The sequence below is a fragment of the Poecilia reticulata genome, chromosome 11 (genome assembly GCF_904066995.2).
Source record: "Poecilia reticulata chromosome 11, P_reticulata-male-v2, whole genome shotgun sequence".
Classification (NCBI taxonomy): Eukaryota; Metazoa; Chordata; class Actinopteri; order Cyprinodontiformes; family Poeciliidae; genus Poecilia; species Poecilia reticulata.
This window is the reverse complement of record NC_088840.1, coordinates 20,515,669-20,533,756: the sequence shown is the minus strand read 5'-3', so window position 1 is coordinate 20,533,756 and position 18,088 is coordinate 20,515,669. Positions and strand designations below refer to the sequence as shown.

At 37.8% G+C, this 18,088-nt stretch overlaps 2 protein-coding genes and 1 non-coding gene across 4 annotated transcripts; all 3 read right to left on the bottom strand.

Moving 5' to 3' along the window:
- Positions 1–121: 121 nt before the first annotated feature.
- On the bottom strand, positions 122–4,948 carry nrm (nurim). Its single transcript, XM_081612621.1, has 4 exons — positions 4,583–4,948; positions 3,334–3,527; positions 2,497–2,673; positions 122–1,488 (listed from the first exon to the last, which is right to left on the bottom strand). The coding sequence occupies exons 1-4, from the start codon at positions 4,731–4,733 to the stop codon at positions 1,177–1,179; spliced, it is 834 nt and encodes a 277-aa protein (XP_081468747.1). The 5' UTR covers positions 4,734–4,948; the 3' UTR covers positions 122–1,176.
- trnak-cuu (transfer RNA lysine (anticodon CUU)) lies at positions 4,321–4,393 on the bottom strand. The gene has a single exon. It is a non-coding gene; the product is annotated as a tRNA-Lys (tRNA).
- A 4,749-nt stretch (positions 4,949–9,697) lies between the features above and the next one.
- On the bottom strand, positions 9,698–18,071 carry limd1b (LIM domains containing 1b). Of its 2 annotated transcripts, XR_014089751.1 has the most exons (9): positions 17,808–18,071; positions 17,661–17,719; positions 15,790–15,963; positions 15,603–15,704; positions 13,989–14,056; positions 13,638–13,920; positions 13,470–13,521; positions 10,710–13,389; positions 9,698–10,046 (listed from the first exon to the last, which is right to left on the bottom strand). XR_014089751.1 is itself a non-coding variant. In XM_081612584.1 (7 exons), the coding sequence occupies exons 1-7, from the start codon at positions 15,809–15,811 to the stop codon at positions 13,306–13,308; spliced, it is 522 nt and encodes a 173-aa protein (XP_081468710.1). In that variant the 5' UTR covers positions 15,812–15,927; the 3' UTR covers positions 13,238–13,305. The 2 variants fall into 2 exon arrangements, 1 of the variants encoding a protein (XP_081468710.1); XM_081612584.1 differs by lacking the exons at positions 9,698–10,046; positions 17,661–17,719; positions 17,808–18,071 and having other exon boundaries at positions 13,238–13,389; positions 13,638–13,768; positions 13,858–13,920; positions 15,790–15,927.
- Between the last annotated feature and the right edge of the window lie 17 nt (positions 18,072–18,088).

Genomic DNA, 18,088 nt, shown 5'->3' with positions numbered 1-18,088 from the left:
AACAAGTATAGGTAGATTTGTACAAAAACAGAAATGTGTTAGAAATGAGTGTTAGACTTCTCTTTTAATTGAGATGTGATGAGTAAATGAGACGTAAAAGCAAACAGAGATAAATTCATCATCATGTTTAACAAGAAAAACTTTATTTAAATGTTTGATTGTTTTATGGCTTTGAGTCAAAACAGTAAAACTTTTTTTTCTTAGAAAAAGTGACCCAAAACATTAACTTATTGCCAAAAACCGACAAGGTGTTTTTATTTTTTGTTTTGTTTTATTTGTTTTTTATCTGCTTGGGCTGTTTTTGGACACATTAGAGACACAGATTGAAGTAGAAAAATTTATAAAATGTGAGCTTTGCATGATATATCCCACTTATTTTCATTAGATAGCAGCAGGGAAAGAACTAAAACCTGCAGGACAGTCGGCCCTGAGAGCCAGGATTAAAAAAGCACTGATCGGGGGGACAGCTTTGAATCTGTTACCTTAATATTTTATTTAGAAACACAGTAAAACATAAAAGTATCTGTAAAAGAGTGCAATAAATCCTTAAAAAAAGAAACAGAAAAACATCCAAGGTCAATGTATTTAATTTAGAGTAAAAAATACTGAAAGTTATGATTGTGGTTGTCTGGTGTCAAAATCAAGATTATGAGTTTCCTTCTGTATTAATAAAACTAAATATATATATATAAATAAACACTCAGCATATTTGATAAGTGGCTCTTAAAATGAATTAATATTTAACATCTTTTCACATTGATGTAATTTGTCACTATACAAAAAAATCCTACTTTGATTTCTTGAAGTTTTGTTTTTGTGGATGTTTAGAGTCCGGAGGGCCATATAAATGACTACGGTGGCCCAGATTTGGCCCATGTGCCTTCAGTTTTAAACCTGTGGTCTAAATAAAACTATTACAGTACTGTGAAAGTAGACAAAAGCAATGGTCACCCTGTATTATCCAGACATGAAGTTTTGTTCAAGTCAGTCAGAGAAATAAATTCATAGTATCAGAAAAGCACCCAGACCTTCTCTTCTTCTTTTATCCAGCAGTAATATAGAGCACGACAGTTTTTCAAGAATAATTTATCTTTTAAAAACATAAAATGTGGTAAACACAAATATGTCAGTAGTGTAACATCTAGCTGTGAAACATGAAGGCAGCCTTGGATCCCTTTAGCCCTCCTTCTCCTTGAGGCTGCTGCCGTTCTGCTCCGCGCCGCCTAGCGGCTCCGCTAACAGCCACACCTTGCCTTTAAACTGGCCACAGAGGTAGGCTAAATCCTGTTTGTCCAGAGAGTGCGCCATGCCGACGTAGGCCGACAGCGTGCCGGCCAGCAGGAGCCTGTCCAGGGGAAAGGCCGGCAGCAGCCACAGGATGACGGCCAGCTCCAGGCAGACCGGGTGGCGGAGGTGGGACAGCAGGCGCTGAGCCGGGGCTGGCTTCTGGGACCAGGGGTCCCCTAGACCCAGACACTCATAATACACCTGGAGGAGAAGAGCTGATCACTTATAGGCCTGTCGCAATAAACAATCAATTAACTGAACGTCAATGTCAAATTTATTTAGAAATCACTTTTCAAAACCGGTTCAAAACTGCACCAAAGTGCTGTACAAAAACCATAACACAATAGAGAGAGAAGAAAAATAAGTAAAATCAAAATAAAAGATCACAACAAAAAATTGCAATATTAGGCCTCAATTAAATTCCAACGAATAAAAATAAAAATAGTTTGAAGAAGCGATTTAAAATGACCCAGACTGTGGGCAGAGGACGATAAATTAAAGTATTTCCACTTGCATGATTTATTGTTTTTCTCTCTTCTCTCCAAAAATTCTCTACCATCCGATTTTCTGCCAAAAACTGGATGATAAAAGTCTGAAGCTTTGGCGTCAACTAGCCCTTTTTATTGAAGGACAATTTTATAATTTCATAATTAATTTTAGTTTTTGTTTCTGTTGCTTTGTTTATTCATTTTGGATATTTAAACTATATTTAAAAATCAGTCAAAGTGCTTACAAAAAAGGAGAAGAAAAAAACATAGGTCTGTTTTGGCGATAAGTTCATGTTTTTTAGTTTTTGCAAAATGAGTCATTTTAAATACCTCCAAACTGTAAAGTTACATTACATGGGCACTGAACCGTTTCCTAGCAACCTCAGCCGAGTCCCGTTACCTAGCAACCACACTGAGCTCCAGAACGTTTAGTCAGCTTGTTTTACCACCAATGGGGATCTCAATAAACATAAGCTCAATAATTTCCTCACCCAAACTTATAAATCAATTTAAAAAATATACAAAAGTCTCTACTTCTGAAGTAAAAAAAAAAGTACACATTTGTGTTTTGTTTTGTTTTTAGGTAGAATTCAAAATTAAATTAATGCATTTTCTAGTTATTGTGACAGTATTTTACACTGAAAAGTCCAATACTAAAAACACGAATCATTCAAATCACATTTTAAAAAAACACAAATATATCCCCTCTTAACTTTCCTACCTGTTTAATACCCAGTAGTTCCGGATAATCAAAAATAACGAGGATGCTGCAGATGATGGCCCAGCAGAGGAAGTGCAACGCAAAGCAGAGCAGAGGGAACCAGACACTCCAGGGTGCATGGCGCACTGACCACAGACAGGGGGCGCCAGTCACTGGCTGCCAGTGACGCACCAACATCTAACAGAGAAACAAATAAAAACATGAGGAACGTGTTAAATATAAAACATACATATCACCAAAGGACTACTAGATTTGAACTGAGTTTGCCTAAAGAGTACAGAAAAAAAAAACAACGCAAACTAAATTGATTAAAGTTAAATTGTTTAGATTAGCTACACAAAATAAACATATGAGATTATAAGTGTGCTAAAAACTATGCGCAAAACTATCAAGGAGTTTTAAAAATAGTCTGTAGTCTGTACCTAGACTGGAGATGCTCAAAAGGAGCTTAAACAAAAATGGAACATCAAAAGAGGCAAATGTTTACATAAAAGATATGTCAAGTCGAAACAAAAACAGCAAAATTATATTAAAAAAATTAAATAATAAAAATATGACAAAAACTATAAAAATCAAACAAAAAATATTAAATAATAAAAAAACTACAAATACAATTAAAAAATAGTAAAAACTAAAAGAGAGGACTTGAAATCAAGCATCAATATTTTAATTAATCTAAAAATAATAAATCATGTGCTTGTACCTAAAATATTCAGAATATTGTGAATATGCATCACTACAGGCATTTATAAGAATTTTCACCAGATGAAAAAAGCAATAAAAGATGGAATTCAATGCATTTTTGAATATTAAAATGATTTTTGAGTGCTGCTGTACCTGGAGGGCGAGTGCAGTAGAGAAGCAGTAAGCTGTCCTGTTCAGGGCCCCCAGCTGGGACTGCAGGGCCCGTTTGACCGGGGCCGAGGCCATCAGGCTGTGTTGGGCAACGAAGAGAGCCAGCAAGGACAGATCCACAAAAAGAGCCCAGAGCACAGAACTGTCCTTCAAGGCCACGGACCAGGGGACGGAGTCTTAGTGGACAAATCAACAAACAGTCAAGAAAGAGCAATTATTGAATTCATTATTTAAATATAATTATTGATAGGCAGGGTCAGACTTTAGGAGGGGCTCATTATAAAATAATTTTTATTTAATAGGGCACCAAAACTGGCACCAGCCCAAGGGCCCACATCCTTGTAAATCAGGCCCTGATGGCTGGCAATAAAACAGTTTCAATACATAACCAAGGAACATAAAATAACAAGAATTATAAGACTTTAATATTCAATAACATAAAATAACAAAAAGTCAGTCAGTGTGTGGGAGCACTTTACTTGCTAGTAAAACATGTTTTAGACTTACTCAGACTAAATTTGGACTTATATCTTGTGGAGATAAAAGCTTAAACAGGCCATTCATGCTTGAAAACTCAATATGGCTGAATTAAAGCAATTTTTCAAAGGTTGGGTGAAAATGTGTCCTTATTCAACCAGTCAGTCATTCATTTCTGTAGCCCTTTGCTTTACACAACTACAGTGTTGCTGAGCAAAGTGCTTCACAAAAATGACTGGTTTTGCTCATACAGGATGGCACAACTTGCTATTAGGTTTACGGAGTAATTATTTTTCCACATGGGGCCATTTTGGGTTTGGATAGCTTTTGTCCATAATAAATAAATTGAAAAGTTCATTTTGTAGTCACTTAGGGAACTCAAGTCGCAGCCTTTGGTGCAAAAGTTACTCTGTGACGTCGGAAACTATTAACATAACTATAGGATACTATACTACACAATTAAGACATTTTTTCGAAAATGAAAAATTTGATCGCCCAACGTGGGGCTCGAACCCACGACCCTGAGATTAAGAGTCTCATGCTCTACCGACTGAGCTAGCCGGGCGCTGAATTCACCGAACAAAATTCCGCGATACGTCATATGTACTGCAGAAGTTTTGATGTATTCATAAATTTAGATATTGCAAACAGTTAAATGACTACAAAGACTACACACTCATCGTGACTGTAAACAACTTCCTCAAGTGATAACTTTTTCTGGCTGCAAGCCGCCTCAAGTTTTACGAGAGCTTACCTTGACAGAGCGTCGTGTCCCCTGTAATGTTATGATAGATGGGTCGAAACGACACGAAGCGAATGAAGTCTGCCCCAGAAATGAACACAAAGAGCATATTTAAGAGAGAGACAGCGCAGAGAGCCCAGCTACGGGCTGTGACTGACGCCATTTCAATCAGCGTTGCTCTGTCATGTTCACAGTTCCGGGAGAAAACTTGGTGTCAATATGGATTATTAACACACGATGGCGCTGTTGTTCGCATAAGCTTGGTATTTTAAAGCCAAACTTGTTTTAATTTGAGAATTAAACGATGTGAACTTCATCAGTAATGTTGAAAAGTAAGTATTATATTACTAAAGGACTGCATATCCAATATTTAATATCATTTATTAAGTGTTAGCATTCTCGTCTGCAAGTTTATTGCTAAAGCAAATCAGAAATGTTATTACAAGTTAATAAAAACTTGTGAGTTGTATATGTATGGGGTTCCAAGTAGGACAAAAATGTTTTTATATTTTCAAACGTTTTGTTTGGTTAGTTCATCAATGAAATTAATGTGGGGTATCTAAGTTGTTTTCTTTAACATGACTAAGTGGAAAAACATTTCAAAAATGTTTTCTTCATCTGAACCAAAATTAATTGAAACACTAAAGAAGTTTAACAAACTTCACTACTTAGGTGAAGAGAATCTAACTCAAATAGCAGAAACGAACCAATGAGGAACCAGAAACAGTAAATCATTACATCATTAACATATATCAAACTATTTACATCTTACGAACGAATGTAGAAATCTGTAAATCAGCATTTGGTAACTGCAAATCTAATCATATACAGATTTTACATAACAAGTAAAGTGACAAATGTTCATCTTGTTCCACGCCATCAACCAAACAGTTACTGCAGATGGAGATTAGTTGCTCTGGCTGCTAATTTTATTGTGGAGTATCAGTTTCAAAAAACATGATTTAAAATTGTTTTAAATGTGCTACTTACCAGTGTTGTGTTCAAGACCACCTAACCCAAGACCAAGACAAGACCAAGACCAGAGTGTATTGAGACCGAGACAAGACCAAGACTTTTAGGGTTTGAGACCAAGTCAAGACCAAGACCGAGGGAAGTCGAGACCGAGTCAAGACCAAGACCAGCGCCCCGCGCTACATGACACAATACAATGTAAAATATGATCAAAATTGCTTCTCAAAATGATCTGAAAGATCCATATTCCCATAAAAACACATAAATATTAAATACTTAATACATTTTACCAATGTTAAATATTCCATCTCTGTGCTACAATGTGTGATGGTCTCGTGCCATCCCTAAAAAGATAACGCCCTGGGCATTTGCCCATATTGCTTATGTAAGAAACCGCCACTGTCTGCACCATTAAATATAGCAATTGAGGCAATGCCTGATGGTAAATAACGCTCAACTATGAACACTGACCAAGGAGCAACAAGCAAGAAGTAACCAAACAGAAAGCGCTCATCCTGACTGTTTTCACTCTCTCTCCCGGTACATGAAGCCAGGCAGTCTGACACCATGGCAGACATTACAGCTGCCACTTTGAATGAAAATCAAAGAGCAATGTGCATTCTGAGCTGCTCATTATTTGTTAATTTAAATATTAACATACATAATGAAATAAAATAATGATGCAGTGTACACAGAGTATTACAAGAACAAAGAATGGGTGTTCTGTCAGGTCAGATCGTCATACGCTTAGCTCAAACATGCATACGCTGTCATCACCATATGATTTTATTTAATCAGCAACATAGAATCATGACATAGATCATCATACACTTGGTTATTGACAGTTATATGGCATCCTGACTTAGCGGTTAAGTAGGTTATTGAGTTTTACACGGGCGTGTGTTGTAGTTGACTGCAGCTAGACCCTGCTTTAAATACACTTTGAAACTACGACAACGCATGTATATCTATCTAGTTATCACATTATGTCATACTATAAACAATTCAATGACTTATTTTCGTCATAACTTGTTGCGTATGCTGAACTGACAACTCCACTGACGGTTGGACTTCTTAATGCGCATGCGCAGGCATGGTATTCACCGCATGTGTGCTATTCTGACAGCGTATGGTAATCTGATAGAACAACGGCTCTCCAGTCCTATCTAATAAGTAAAGAGCCGTGGAGAAGAATCGACTGTTTCTGAATGTCACATCACTATATTGCAGACTTTTGGATACGGCGTTGTCCCATATTTGCGACAAGTCAGTCTGCACCTCAGCACAATAATTCAGGCAGTGAGTGACTTTTTTTCATCACAAATGCTTATGTGTCTCCGTACAGCTAGCTTTGCTAACATCATGCTAACGGAGCTTACCTTCTCTGAGCTACTTTTCTAAGTGACGAAAAATGTTAGACGTTATCCCCACCGTCTGTGAAAGCGAAGCGATGTTGAGTTAGCTGTGGCCATCGGATTTCTTATGATTTATGCAGCGTTATTATATTACTGACGATTAGACAGACATTTTCTGCCGCTGAGAGAAAACCACTGCGCATGTCCTGGAGCGCCGCTTGCGAGTGAAAGGTGGGGAGGGGGAGGGGGAGGGGGACTAACAGAAACACGTAATTACTTGGATTTTAATCGGTGCGTTTTGCATCCACAATGTCTTTAATGTCTTTGAAAACAAAGACATTAACAAATAAACTGGACAGTATGTTGTACGTTTAGTGATATTTTCACAGCTGCGGTCTCGACTGGTCTTGAAATAAAATGCGAGTCCTCAGCGCCCGAGACCGAGACCAAATGCGGTCGAGTCCGAGACGAGACATAGAGACCAAGACCGACTTCGAGTACCACAACACTGGAAAAGGGGCATTATATTTTTATTCACAAACAATTCTATGTTGTTGGTTGGGAGCATACACACGAATAAAACGTAAATACGTCTGTAGTTGGAGGGCCCATTTCCGCCTCCTACTCTTCTCTGCAGTCTTCTCCAACTCACGTGACATGAAGTTCGATCTTCAGCTTGTCATGTGATTCACCTTGCTGACGTCAGCTGCCTTGGGCCTACGCAACACACCGGTGACGTGGCTAGATAAGTAAACTGTCCTATGACGTCACAGAGGGGTTGTACATATATATACACACATAAGATCTGTTATTTGTATTCAGCTTCCTAACTTTGCAGATCATCATTATTATTCTACATCTAACAAATTTGACAATGAGTTTCTTTAAGACAGTTTCACATTGGATTCAAGCCGGACTGGGGCTCCACAATATCGAGCGACCCAAACCAGCATATGGCATCTTCCAGCCTTTCTCATATAACAGAACTCTTCAAAGAGCAGGAGTATTTCCATCATACAACCTGGTAGAAAAAACCAGAAGGTTTTGTACGGGAGTGCCATTGTCTGGAGATGAACTTTTAAAATCTTTACACCTGCCAACACATGTTAGGGACGCTTCTACACAAACGCCTCGTAATGAGTTTAGATATGGTAATATGCCACTTCTGCGACTTCCAGATTTTTCTGAAATGAGGCCTAGAAGCAGCTGAGGCTGCTTCTAGGCCTCAACTGGCCTCCACTTTTTCTACAGAAATGCCAGAAAAAGTGGAAAAAAGCTTAAGAAGTAGAAGAAAACAGAAGAAATAGAAATAGTTGAAACAGTTGAACAGTAAAATAGATCAAAAAGTATAAATTTAGTAGAAGGAGATATTAGTACACAACCAGAAATATTTGAAGAAGTGAAACATAGAAAAACAAAGCATAAAGGAGCAAAAGAAGCATATTTGCAGAATGATTGATGGAGAAATACAAGAAACATGAAAACAAAGATTAAGATGTAGAAAAAAACAGAAGAAAGCTACAGTCATACAAGTTTAAGTAATGAAATTTAGAAGAATTCAGCAGAAGAAGCAGGAGTTTGTTTGCAACCTGAATTATTTGAAAAGCCAAAAAGTGAAACAGAGCTTAAGAAAACACATAATTATTACAGGAAGCGGAAATTAGTACAAAACCAGAAATAATTGAAACAGTTGAACAGTGAAACAGCAAAATACATAAACTAGCAGAAGCAGAAATTAGTAATAAAAAATAAAAAAAACAGAAATATTTTAAGTGAAATATAGCAAACCAAGAAGCATAAAGGAGCAGAAGAAGCAGAACATTTTGATATATGAATTGTTCAAATTGATTAAAGATCGCAGAAGACCTTGGCAGATAGTAAAACCAGTAGAAGCAGAAGGCAAACAGAAAAGTAGACAAGCAGAATGCATATAAACAGATAGAAACAGAGCACAAGAGAGAAATATATTGAAGGAATAGGAGAAGGTGTGAAAAGCATAAATCAATAAGCAAAAGCAGAAATTAGTACAAAACCAGAAATAGTTCAAACAATTAAACAGTGAAACAGCAAAAAGCATACCCAGATAGCACAGAATGATTGAAACAACATTGAATCAATGTCAGCCAGAAACATTGAATCAACGTTGAACGCTGACATTGAAACAACATTGAAAGTGGTCGGTGACTTGAATGTTGAATCAACGTTAGGGTTTCAACCATAACTGACATATCAATGTTGATTCAACCATCATCTGTATGTCAATTTACATGCATATTTGTGGTGATATTGCATTGAATCAGGAATCAACACTGATTCAACCTTCATCTGAATGTGGTTCTACACACATATTTCTGTTTATTTTACATTAAATCAATGTTGATTCAACACCCATTTGACTGTGGATCTGCATGCTTATTTGTGTTGATTCTACATTGAATCAGTCAGGAATCAATGTTGATTCCTGACATTGAATCAATGTCAGGAATCAACATTCCTGACATTGAATGTTGTCACTTCAATGTGCATGCGGTGTAAATTTACATGCATATGTAAATTTACATATGCAAATTGACATACAATTTACATACGCATGTAAATTGTATGTAAATGTACATGCATATTTGTGTTGATTTTACATTGAATCAGTTAGGAATCAACCTTCATCTGAATGTTGATCTACATGCAGATTTGGGTTGATTTCATGTTGAATGAAAACTAAGGATTTATGTACATTTTTAGGTCTGATAGGTCTACATAACATACTACTAAAAGTTTCTTCACTGGTGTTAAACACTATATTATTGGCAGATCATGGGTAAACTGTGTACAAAAGTTTAAAAATGACAACATAGGTTTGATATAACAGTTTATTTAAGAAAAGAGGGACAGATCTTTAAACATATTTGACTCCCTTTTGACTGTCATAATAACAGTCTATTGTCCACAGAACAGAGTCCATGAGGTTAAGCTTTGTACTGTATGAACCAGGGAAACAGTATAAGTTGTGGTAACCCCAGTTTGACTCTGGTTGGCGTCACTTTGATTCCTTTCGATGTCTTCCTCTCATTCTGGCGTGTAATGAAGCCACTTCTTGACAGTTTTACTGCGGTCCTCAAGAGTCAACTTTTGGTCAAACTGCAGAGCAACGACTGAAAAACACAAAAATAAAAGTGAGGAAGCCGGTTAGAAATATGATAAACATTTGAAAAGTTCTGAAAGGCATTGAAATATTAAACAGTGTACTGGTTTCAGGTCTGAGAACAAATACAAACCATATAGTTCCCCATGTACACTCACTGTTAATATTTATCTTAATTGTTCATTAATATTCATCTTAATGTTTTGTATACGTAAACTGCAGCTTACCTATGAAGCTGCAGTCTAGTGTAGGATTTATGATGCTGCACTCATGTTAAAATGAAGGAATCAATATTTAAAATAAAGGCTGTTTATAGGAAAACTTAAAGATAAAACTCAGGGAGGATCAGTGTTTAATACACCAGAGACAGATAAATAGAGCAAAAGGTGATTTATACTGTAGTTGGAAAAATTATTTATAATTTATACAGAATAAACTTACATCAAATAATAGCTGGTTTAATCTTCAATCAACTACAAATATTTCCAAATAAGCTTATTAAATTCATTACAAAATGTCCATGTGCTGATAAAGATCCCTCACCAGTAATGATAGTCCAGTTCAGTTTAACCAGTTACCAACCCAAGAAACAACAGACTGAATCAGTCATTAGCAGGTTTAGTTCAGTGTTTCACCTGCCTTACATGTTTTAAGTGTTTCCCTTCTGCCTCACCTGGATATAATCTGTGGATGATTAACAACCTTCTGCACTTCTTGATGGCTGCAGACGGTCGTGCAGTTATATAACTCAGTTGTTCTGGAACAGAGACGCATCTAAGCATGTCCCTAAGCAAAACATAATAAAAAATGAAAAACAAGTGATTACTATCACAACAATTTAAAGCCTACCTGGAGCAGCCAGCCTTACACTTCCTTGTCCACCACATGCTCACCCAGACCAAATAATAGGCCCCGCCCTATTTTAAAAACTCAAATCTCACAAAATCTCGTAGGATTTCATACTTGGGCCTGGAGCAGTGGGCAGGATGAAAATAATACAAAATGAGACATGACCTCAATTATTAAAAATATCTGTTTTGCCCCAAAATAACCTATGGGCACAAAACAATGCCCTTATTTTTCAATAAACACATTTAAGATCAAAGTAATATTGAAAAACTTACCATAAAACTGCTCAGAGGAGAATTCAATTCAAAGCCGGTTGCAAACAATCCAGCAGCAAAATGGCTGTTTGGCTGGGACAAACCACTAGTGTAAAAAGGGGGAGTCGGACTGTACAACTCCTAGTAGAGACTTGTAGATGTTTTTGTGTCAACACATTGTGCACAGTCAGTAATAATATTTACGGACAAGTAAGAAAATGTACATAAAGGAATCACAACCCAATGTTCTCAACATGTAGTGTGTAATTTGAAACATGATTAACCCCCACTTAGTAATAAAATGTTCTGATCCAGAGCTCAAGGATCGGGGGAGGGAAGAAAGGATGAGTGGGGGTAAAGAGGGGAAGGCTGGGAGGAGCAAGTGGGTGTGGGGAGTCTTGGGAGGGAGTAGGGGGAGATGAGAAGGTGATGAGGGGTGCAACAAACTGCACACATTGTCCTGCAACTCTTAGATGTCTCCCTGGTAGAACACACCTGGATCCAATAGCTGAATTACCTCCTCAGTGCAGTCAGGTTCTCCAGAGTCCTGCTAATGACCTTATTATTTGACTCAGGTGTGTTGAAGTAGAAACACATCTAAAAGTTGCATGAGACCCTCCAGGCCTGGAGTTGCCCACCCCTGACCCAGTCCCTGACGCAGCCGTCATAGATTCAATTCATGGCCTTGGCAACCTTTGCTGCATGTCTTCCCCCTTTCTTGTCAATTAACTATCAAATAAAGGCCACTAGAGCCAAAAAAATCTTTAACAAAATAAAATGTGAAAATTTAAAACACTCACCTAAAATTAAAATTGTTTCACCCGGAGCCCAAGGAGGAGGGGAGGAGAGTGGAAAGGGGGAGGAGATTGAGGGGTAGATGAGGCCCAGGTGAGGGGTAGATGGGCCCAGGCGGGGGGTGGGTGAAATATTTGAAGAAGTGAAACATCGCAAAAACCAAAAGCATAAAGGATAAGAAGAAGCAGAACATTTTGGTATACAGTATGAATTGCTAAAATTGGGCTGCATAGAGGCGCAGTTGGTAGAGCTGTTGCCTTGCAGCAAGAAGGTTCTGGGTTCGATTCCCGGCCCGGTCTTTCGGCATGGAGTTTGCATGTTCTCCCTGTGCATGCATAGGTTTTCTCCGGGTACCCCAGTTTCCTCCCACAGTCCAAAAACATGACTGTCAGGTTAATTGGCCTCTCCAAATTGCCCCTAGGTGTGAGTGTATGTGTGCATGGTTGTTTGTCCTGTGTGTCTCTGTGTTGCCCTGTGACAGACTGGAGACCTGTCCAGGGTGAACCCTGCAAAACAAATACCATAAAGGAACAGAAGAAGCATATTTGCAAAATGATTGATGGAGAAATGCAAGAAACATGAGAACAAAGAATAAGAAGTATCTGTCTGTTATATACAGAAAGGTAGACAAACAATATTTGTATAAAACCTTAAAAATTTAAAAAAGTACAATAGTAACTGTTGAGACGCTTTACCAAGGGCGAGAAAGAGTCACATGCTGTCAGACAAAAGGCCCATTGTAAAGAGTTACATTTTTGATTCTTTTCAGCGTTATTATATTACTGACGATTAGACAGACATTTTCTGCCGCTGAGAGAAAACCACTGCGCATGTCCTGGAGCGCCGCTTGCGAGTGAAAGGTGGGGAGGGGGAGGGGGGAGTAACAGAAACACGTAATTACTTGGATTTTAATCGGTGTGTTTTGCATCCACTGAAAACAAAGACATTAACAAATAAACTGGACAGTATGTTGTACGTTTAGTGATATTTTCACAGTTGCGGTCTCGACTGGTCTTGAAATAAAATGCCGAGTCCTCAGCGCCCGAGACCGAGACAAGACCGAGACCAAATGCGGTCGAGTCCGAGACGAGACATAGAGACCAAGACCGACTTCGAGTACCACAACACTGCTACTTACTAACATTTTAAATAAACAAGGAAACTAGTTTGCTTATCCGTTGGGCTGGCTCTGGTTAATTTAAATTTGCAAAGTGGACTCATGAAAAACATGAATTTTAATTTGTTCTTATATTCTTATATTTCCTGGTATGTAACAGAGATAAATCGCTGGGAAAGTGACAAATCAGAAAAGCAAAGATTTTATTTGAATGATACGTTGTACAAACTATCACAGTAAAACACTCATCTCCATTAAATAAGGCTGACCTCACCGCTGTAACACTCTACATGATAGTACTTGTTACACGATGCCACTCGAATTGACTCTGCAGATCCCTGAAACAGTTGGAAAAGGAAAACATGAGTAAAATGAGTAAAGTCTGAAACTCAGGCTGTTAACTGAAGTTGGACTTCACCTCTGTGGGCAGTATCGGCATCCTGCAGGCACCGCAGAGGGGAGACCGGACCCTGAAACCATGAAAAAGCCTCAGTGAAACTGAAAAGCTCTTTGTTTAGAGACTCATCCTTTTCTCATTGTAATCAGAACCAGAACTGGGCTGGGCCTATTGTTGCTGTAGAGTCACCTGTGATAGTCGGTGACACAGTAAACCCTGCAGTCTGAATCCACAGCAAAGGCCTGACCCTGCAGCTCCCGTCTGCAGACCACACAGCGAAAACAGGTTGGGTGGTACGATTTCCCCCGGGCCTGCAGAACCTGAATGTGTAGCTCCAGTTCTTTTACTCAGAACTTTGTGAAGGTTTACAAAGAAGTGAACTCGTGCGGGTAAACAGGTAAATGCTTGCCAAATCTGTGATTGAACTTCCGCAACTGTAACACGTTTCTTCAGATGGGTGAACTCCAGAAAACTGCAAAAAACAAAACAATGAGAACTGGAACTGTTTCATTTATTCAGAGTAACCAAATCGACACTTACCAAAAAATCATCCTCACAGTAAATGTGTCCCGACACGGTGAAGAACGGCTGTCCTTTGAGCTGTTTGCCTGAAATAAAATATATCAATATGACAAAAGTGAATATATCACTGAAAATGTGTGTGCGTGTTTAACCTTTAAACATTTTTATACTCTCATTTGATCAAATTTTGAGTCATATTAGATCAAGTCAAATCAGCATAAACGTAACAAATGTGCCTTTTAATAGAAATTACCAATTAATTTTTCCTCTATTTGTTAGTGTAAATATCTTTATACTAACTTTAAAACAAAACTAACTTAGAAGTAACTTTTCACCAAAGTATAGGAGCTTGTTTTAAGTCAATAATTCCTTAACATTGATGAAAAAGCAGATTATTGCATTTATAAATAGCACTTTTTCATCAATATTAAGGAATTATTGGCTTAAAATAAGACCCTATATTTTGCTGAAATGTTACTTGTAAGAATTTGTTTCTTATTGTTTCAAGTGAACTAATTTGCACTAAACACTACACCAACAAAAATTGTGTTTTTGCAGTGTAGCAACCATAAAACACCAACCTATTGGCTTTGGTGGGAAATCCAGGTGATTTAAAGTAAAAACTTGTTTCCATGTGTCATCGGAACCTGTTGTAAAGTTAATTTACCCAAATTTATTATGAGCGTTACATGTAATCAGACTGGTTTTTGAGTTTCGCTTCAGTACAGACGGGTTTATCAAGGTTGGGCTGCAGAGATGTGAGCTTCCAAAAAGTGTTTACACATAACATCCCTTTGTTTACAGACAATTTGGAAATGGAGTTTAAAATGTAATCAAGGTTGTGTAAATATGTTGAGTCATTCCTCATGTCTTCATATGTAGAGTCCAGGACAAACTTCCCTCATTTACGGTCTTACCAGCTTTGCTTGTTTGTGGTACAAAATTAGGAGTCAGATTATATTATATTTTAATAAATAATCTAGTATTTTATATATTATTTATCTTCTTTCTGGTCTTGATCTGAATATATTTGGGGCTTTTGAACAGCTTTCAAGGTTTTCCCAAATAATTTTTTTTAAAGAATACAATAAAGCCTGATTAAAATATACAGCTCTGAAAAAAATGATCAGTTTCTCTGACTTTACTTTTTATAGGTAAATGTTTGAGTAAAATTAATATTTTTATTTTATTCTATTAACTACTGACATGTCTGAAATTCAAAGCAAAAATTTAGTATTTATTTGCAGAAAATGAGAAACGGTCAAAAAAGATGTTTTCAGACCTCAAATAATGCAAAGAAAACAAGTTAATATCCATTTAGAAACATCAATACTAATGTTTTAACTCAGAATCAATATTTGGTGGAAAAACCAGGAGGTTTTAATTGGGTTCAGTGAAGTGGCTCTTTATTTTTTTCCACATACACCGTATGTGTAAAGACACTAGAAGTGTCTTAAACCTGATTGTAATTTTCTAAAAACCTTTCATTAAGCACAGAATATTTAGAAGTGTGAATTCAACAAATATTATTGAATCTCACTAAAGTGTTAAATTAACACTGCATTTTTAACACCGACACTGTAAATCTGACATTTTTGGTCTTGCTGAGGTTCCTTAAACCAGACGACTCACTGCAAACGCTGCACGTGAAGCATGTGTTGTGGAATAAACGTCCCATCGCCTGGCAGGCTCCTCCAGCAGCCAACACGGCTTCCCCACATCCAGCGCAGCTTTCTAAAGACACATCGGACACGACCCAAATGTCAGATGAAGAACCAAACAGAACAAAGCAGGTAACAATGCAAACCATCATCCTCACCAAAGCAACGCCTGGGCTCCATGGCTCCTCCAGTTGTCTGGTTCTGACAGTCTAAATTTACAGACAGCTGTAAGGAGAGCTGATCTCCGGTTTACTGCTGCTGCTTCTTGGAGGGCAACAAGCTGCAGACACCCCGACGGTGGCTGCCCTCTGGGTGGCAACAGACAGGAACAACTGGCACGAAGACAGAGAGAGAGAGAGGCGCCTCAGACAGACGCAACAGAAATATATACAAGAAAATCAAGTCAGTCATGTCATCTGGATTTATTAGAATTAAACTATACACATTTATCTTGTGACCAAAGAACTCCATTAAGTTTAAAATGTCAAATGGTAAAAGTTTATCTGTCTAAAGAAGCATCAAGTATTATGAGCAAGCATGAGGCGACAGTGGAGAGAAACAAGCTCTGTGTGCGCTCTTTGTTTAAACTCTACATGAAAATAACTCTTTGAACAAAGCGGCCATGTTTTCCATGTCTGCTTCCTGCTTGGTCTGCTCTAATACCCAGCCTGGTTCTGGTTCTGATGGAAGGCTCTTTCTGTTCAAATGGAGTCGTTCTTCACGTGCTTAGTCAGTCAGAGCAAAGTCCATTCAGAGTAATATTTATATAAACAATAACTCTAATCACACTTGACCTTATTCTCTATTTGTATTTCATCTGTTGGTGCTTTATTAATATGTTTATGTCTTTAGATATTTTTTAGATTCTAAAGTCAAATTGATTCTTACGTTTTGTTAAAGTTATAACTTTTGTAACATGATTTAGTTTGACTGAATTGTAATTAAACTAAATACTAAAACACATTGAATTAAAAATATTTCCCCCCTTAAGGGATCAATAAAGTAAACTGATAAACTGATAAAGGGAAATTGCTTGTTTGTTGAGAACCTATTCAAGGTGTTGAATACTATAAATAAATATAATCATTTGTGATATAAAATTTGTAATGAAAGTGTCAAATTATAATATAAAATAAAATGAACAAAAACTGAATAAAGAACGTGAATATAAATCTATAAGAGAGTCCAGAGTAAATTTAAACTTAAACTTAAAAACATGCAATCTGATTTGTGGAATCGATTGATTTTAATTAAATGAATTGAACTCATTTGAACTGGATTTGAGCCAAACTGGTTTTTCTGCAAGTGGATCTGAACTGCAGGTTGATAATGAATTAATATTTTGTGACTCTCTGCAGCTGGTCTGCACATGTAAAAATATTGAACATGAAAACATTTCCTCTGAACTAATGTGTTACTGCCTCCATGTGGACTATCCAAAGTATGTATTGTCATTTCTCATGGGTCTGCAACACTTCCCAGTGCCTCCCAGTATCCGTCAGCGTTAATAATTCTCCCTCCAGGAAACAAAACGCGGTCCTGAAACCCCCTGCAGCGGCAGCAGCAACATGTGTGGCGCTCCGGGATCAGTTTCATGGGACGGGAGGGGAAGTTTGACAGCTGCTGACTCTTCTCTGAGGGCCTCTTGTTAACAGGAGAAACAGCAGCACAACGCCCACTGTGCATGCCGTCAGACTGGTTCGGCAAAAAAAACCCAAAAAAAACTCATTCGTATGTTTAACGTAAACATAAACAGGTTGATTTTAATTTAAAACATTTGCGAAAACGTAAAAAAAATGTAGCGAAACTTTGACTCTTTTTGAGTTTTAATGTTAATTTGACATTTAAAACAGGATTAAGAGGCTTTAACTGTGTTGAACTTGAATGAAAATTCAAAGTGAGAGATGAAAATGAGGGTTTGGCGGATTAAAAACCAACACGGTGTGTCAGAAAGTGGTCCAGCCCTCAGGTATGTTTCCGAGCAGGAATGTCTGCGTTGTGAGGCATGTGGCGGCAGGAGCAAACCAACCTCTGCAGCTCTGGGAGTGTTAGGCCTCCAAAGGAAATCACATATTTACTGTCGCTGCACTGTGGGAACAAAAAAAAAAAAAAAAAAGAAAAAAATCCACCTGACTGAGCACGCATTCATTTTTGCATGACAACCTTTTTTCCTTACTCATTTGCCTGTTTCGACAGACGCCGCCTCCTTTATAAGCTCTCTGCAGCGCTGTTTGAGTCGTTTCTCCTTGTAATATTCTAACACAGTTAAATAAATAAACACCCTGAACTCATTCCGGAGCGTCCACGCCCGTCCCACGCCTCGTGTTGGGGATCCACGGCCTCATGCCAGCCATCTGTTGGCACGTTTGGCTGCTTATAAATAGGGCGCCCATTGTGCCACACTCACTGTCCATGACTTTTACCGCTCATTCCCCACGCGTGGAGTGAGTCTCCCGT

Excerpts from the sequence above, each read along its gene's own strand:
- nrm (XM_081612621.1), bottom strand. The coding sequence starts at position 4,733 with ATGGCGTCAGTCACAGCCCGTAGCTGGGCTCTCTGCGCTGTCTCTCTC. Across the intron at positions 3,528-4,582 it reads GGACACGACGCTCTGTCAAG|ACTCCGTCCCCTGGTCCGTG; the intron begins GTAAGCTCTCGT and ends TTGTCCACTAAG. Across the intron at positions 1,489-2,496 it reads AACTACTGGGTATTAAACAG|GTGTATTATGAGTGTCTGGG; the intron begins GTAGGAAAGTTA and ends CTTCTCCTCCAG.
- limd1b (XM_081612584.1), bottom strand. The coding sequence starts at position 15,811 with ATGGAGCCCAGGCGTTGCTTTG. Across the intron at positions 13,921-13,988 it reads ACTGTGAGGATGATTTTTTG|TTTTCTGGAGTTCACCCATC; the intron begins GTAAGTGTCGAT and ends TGTTTTTTGCAG. Across the intron at positions 13,769-13,857 it reads GAAGTTCAATCACAGATTTG|GTTCTGCAGGCCCGGGGGAA; the intron begins GCAAGCATTTAC and ends CTACACATTCAG.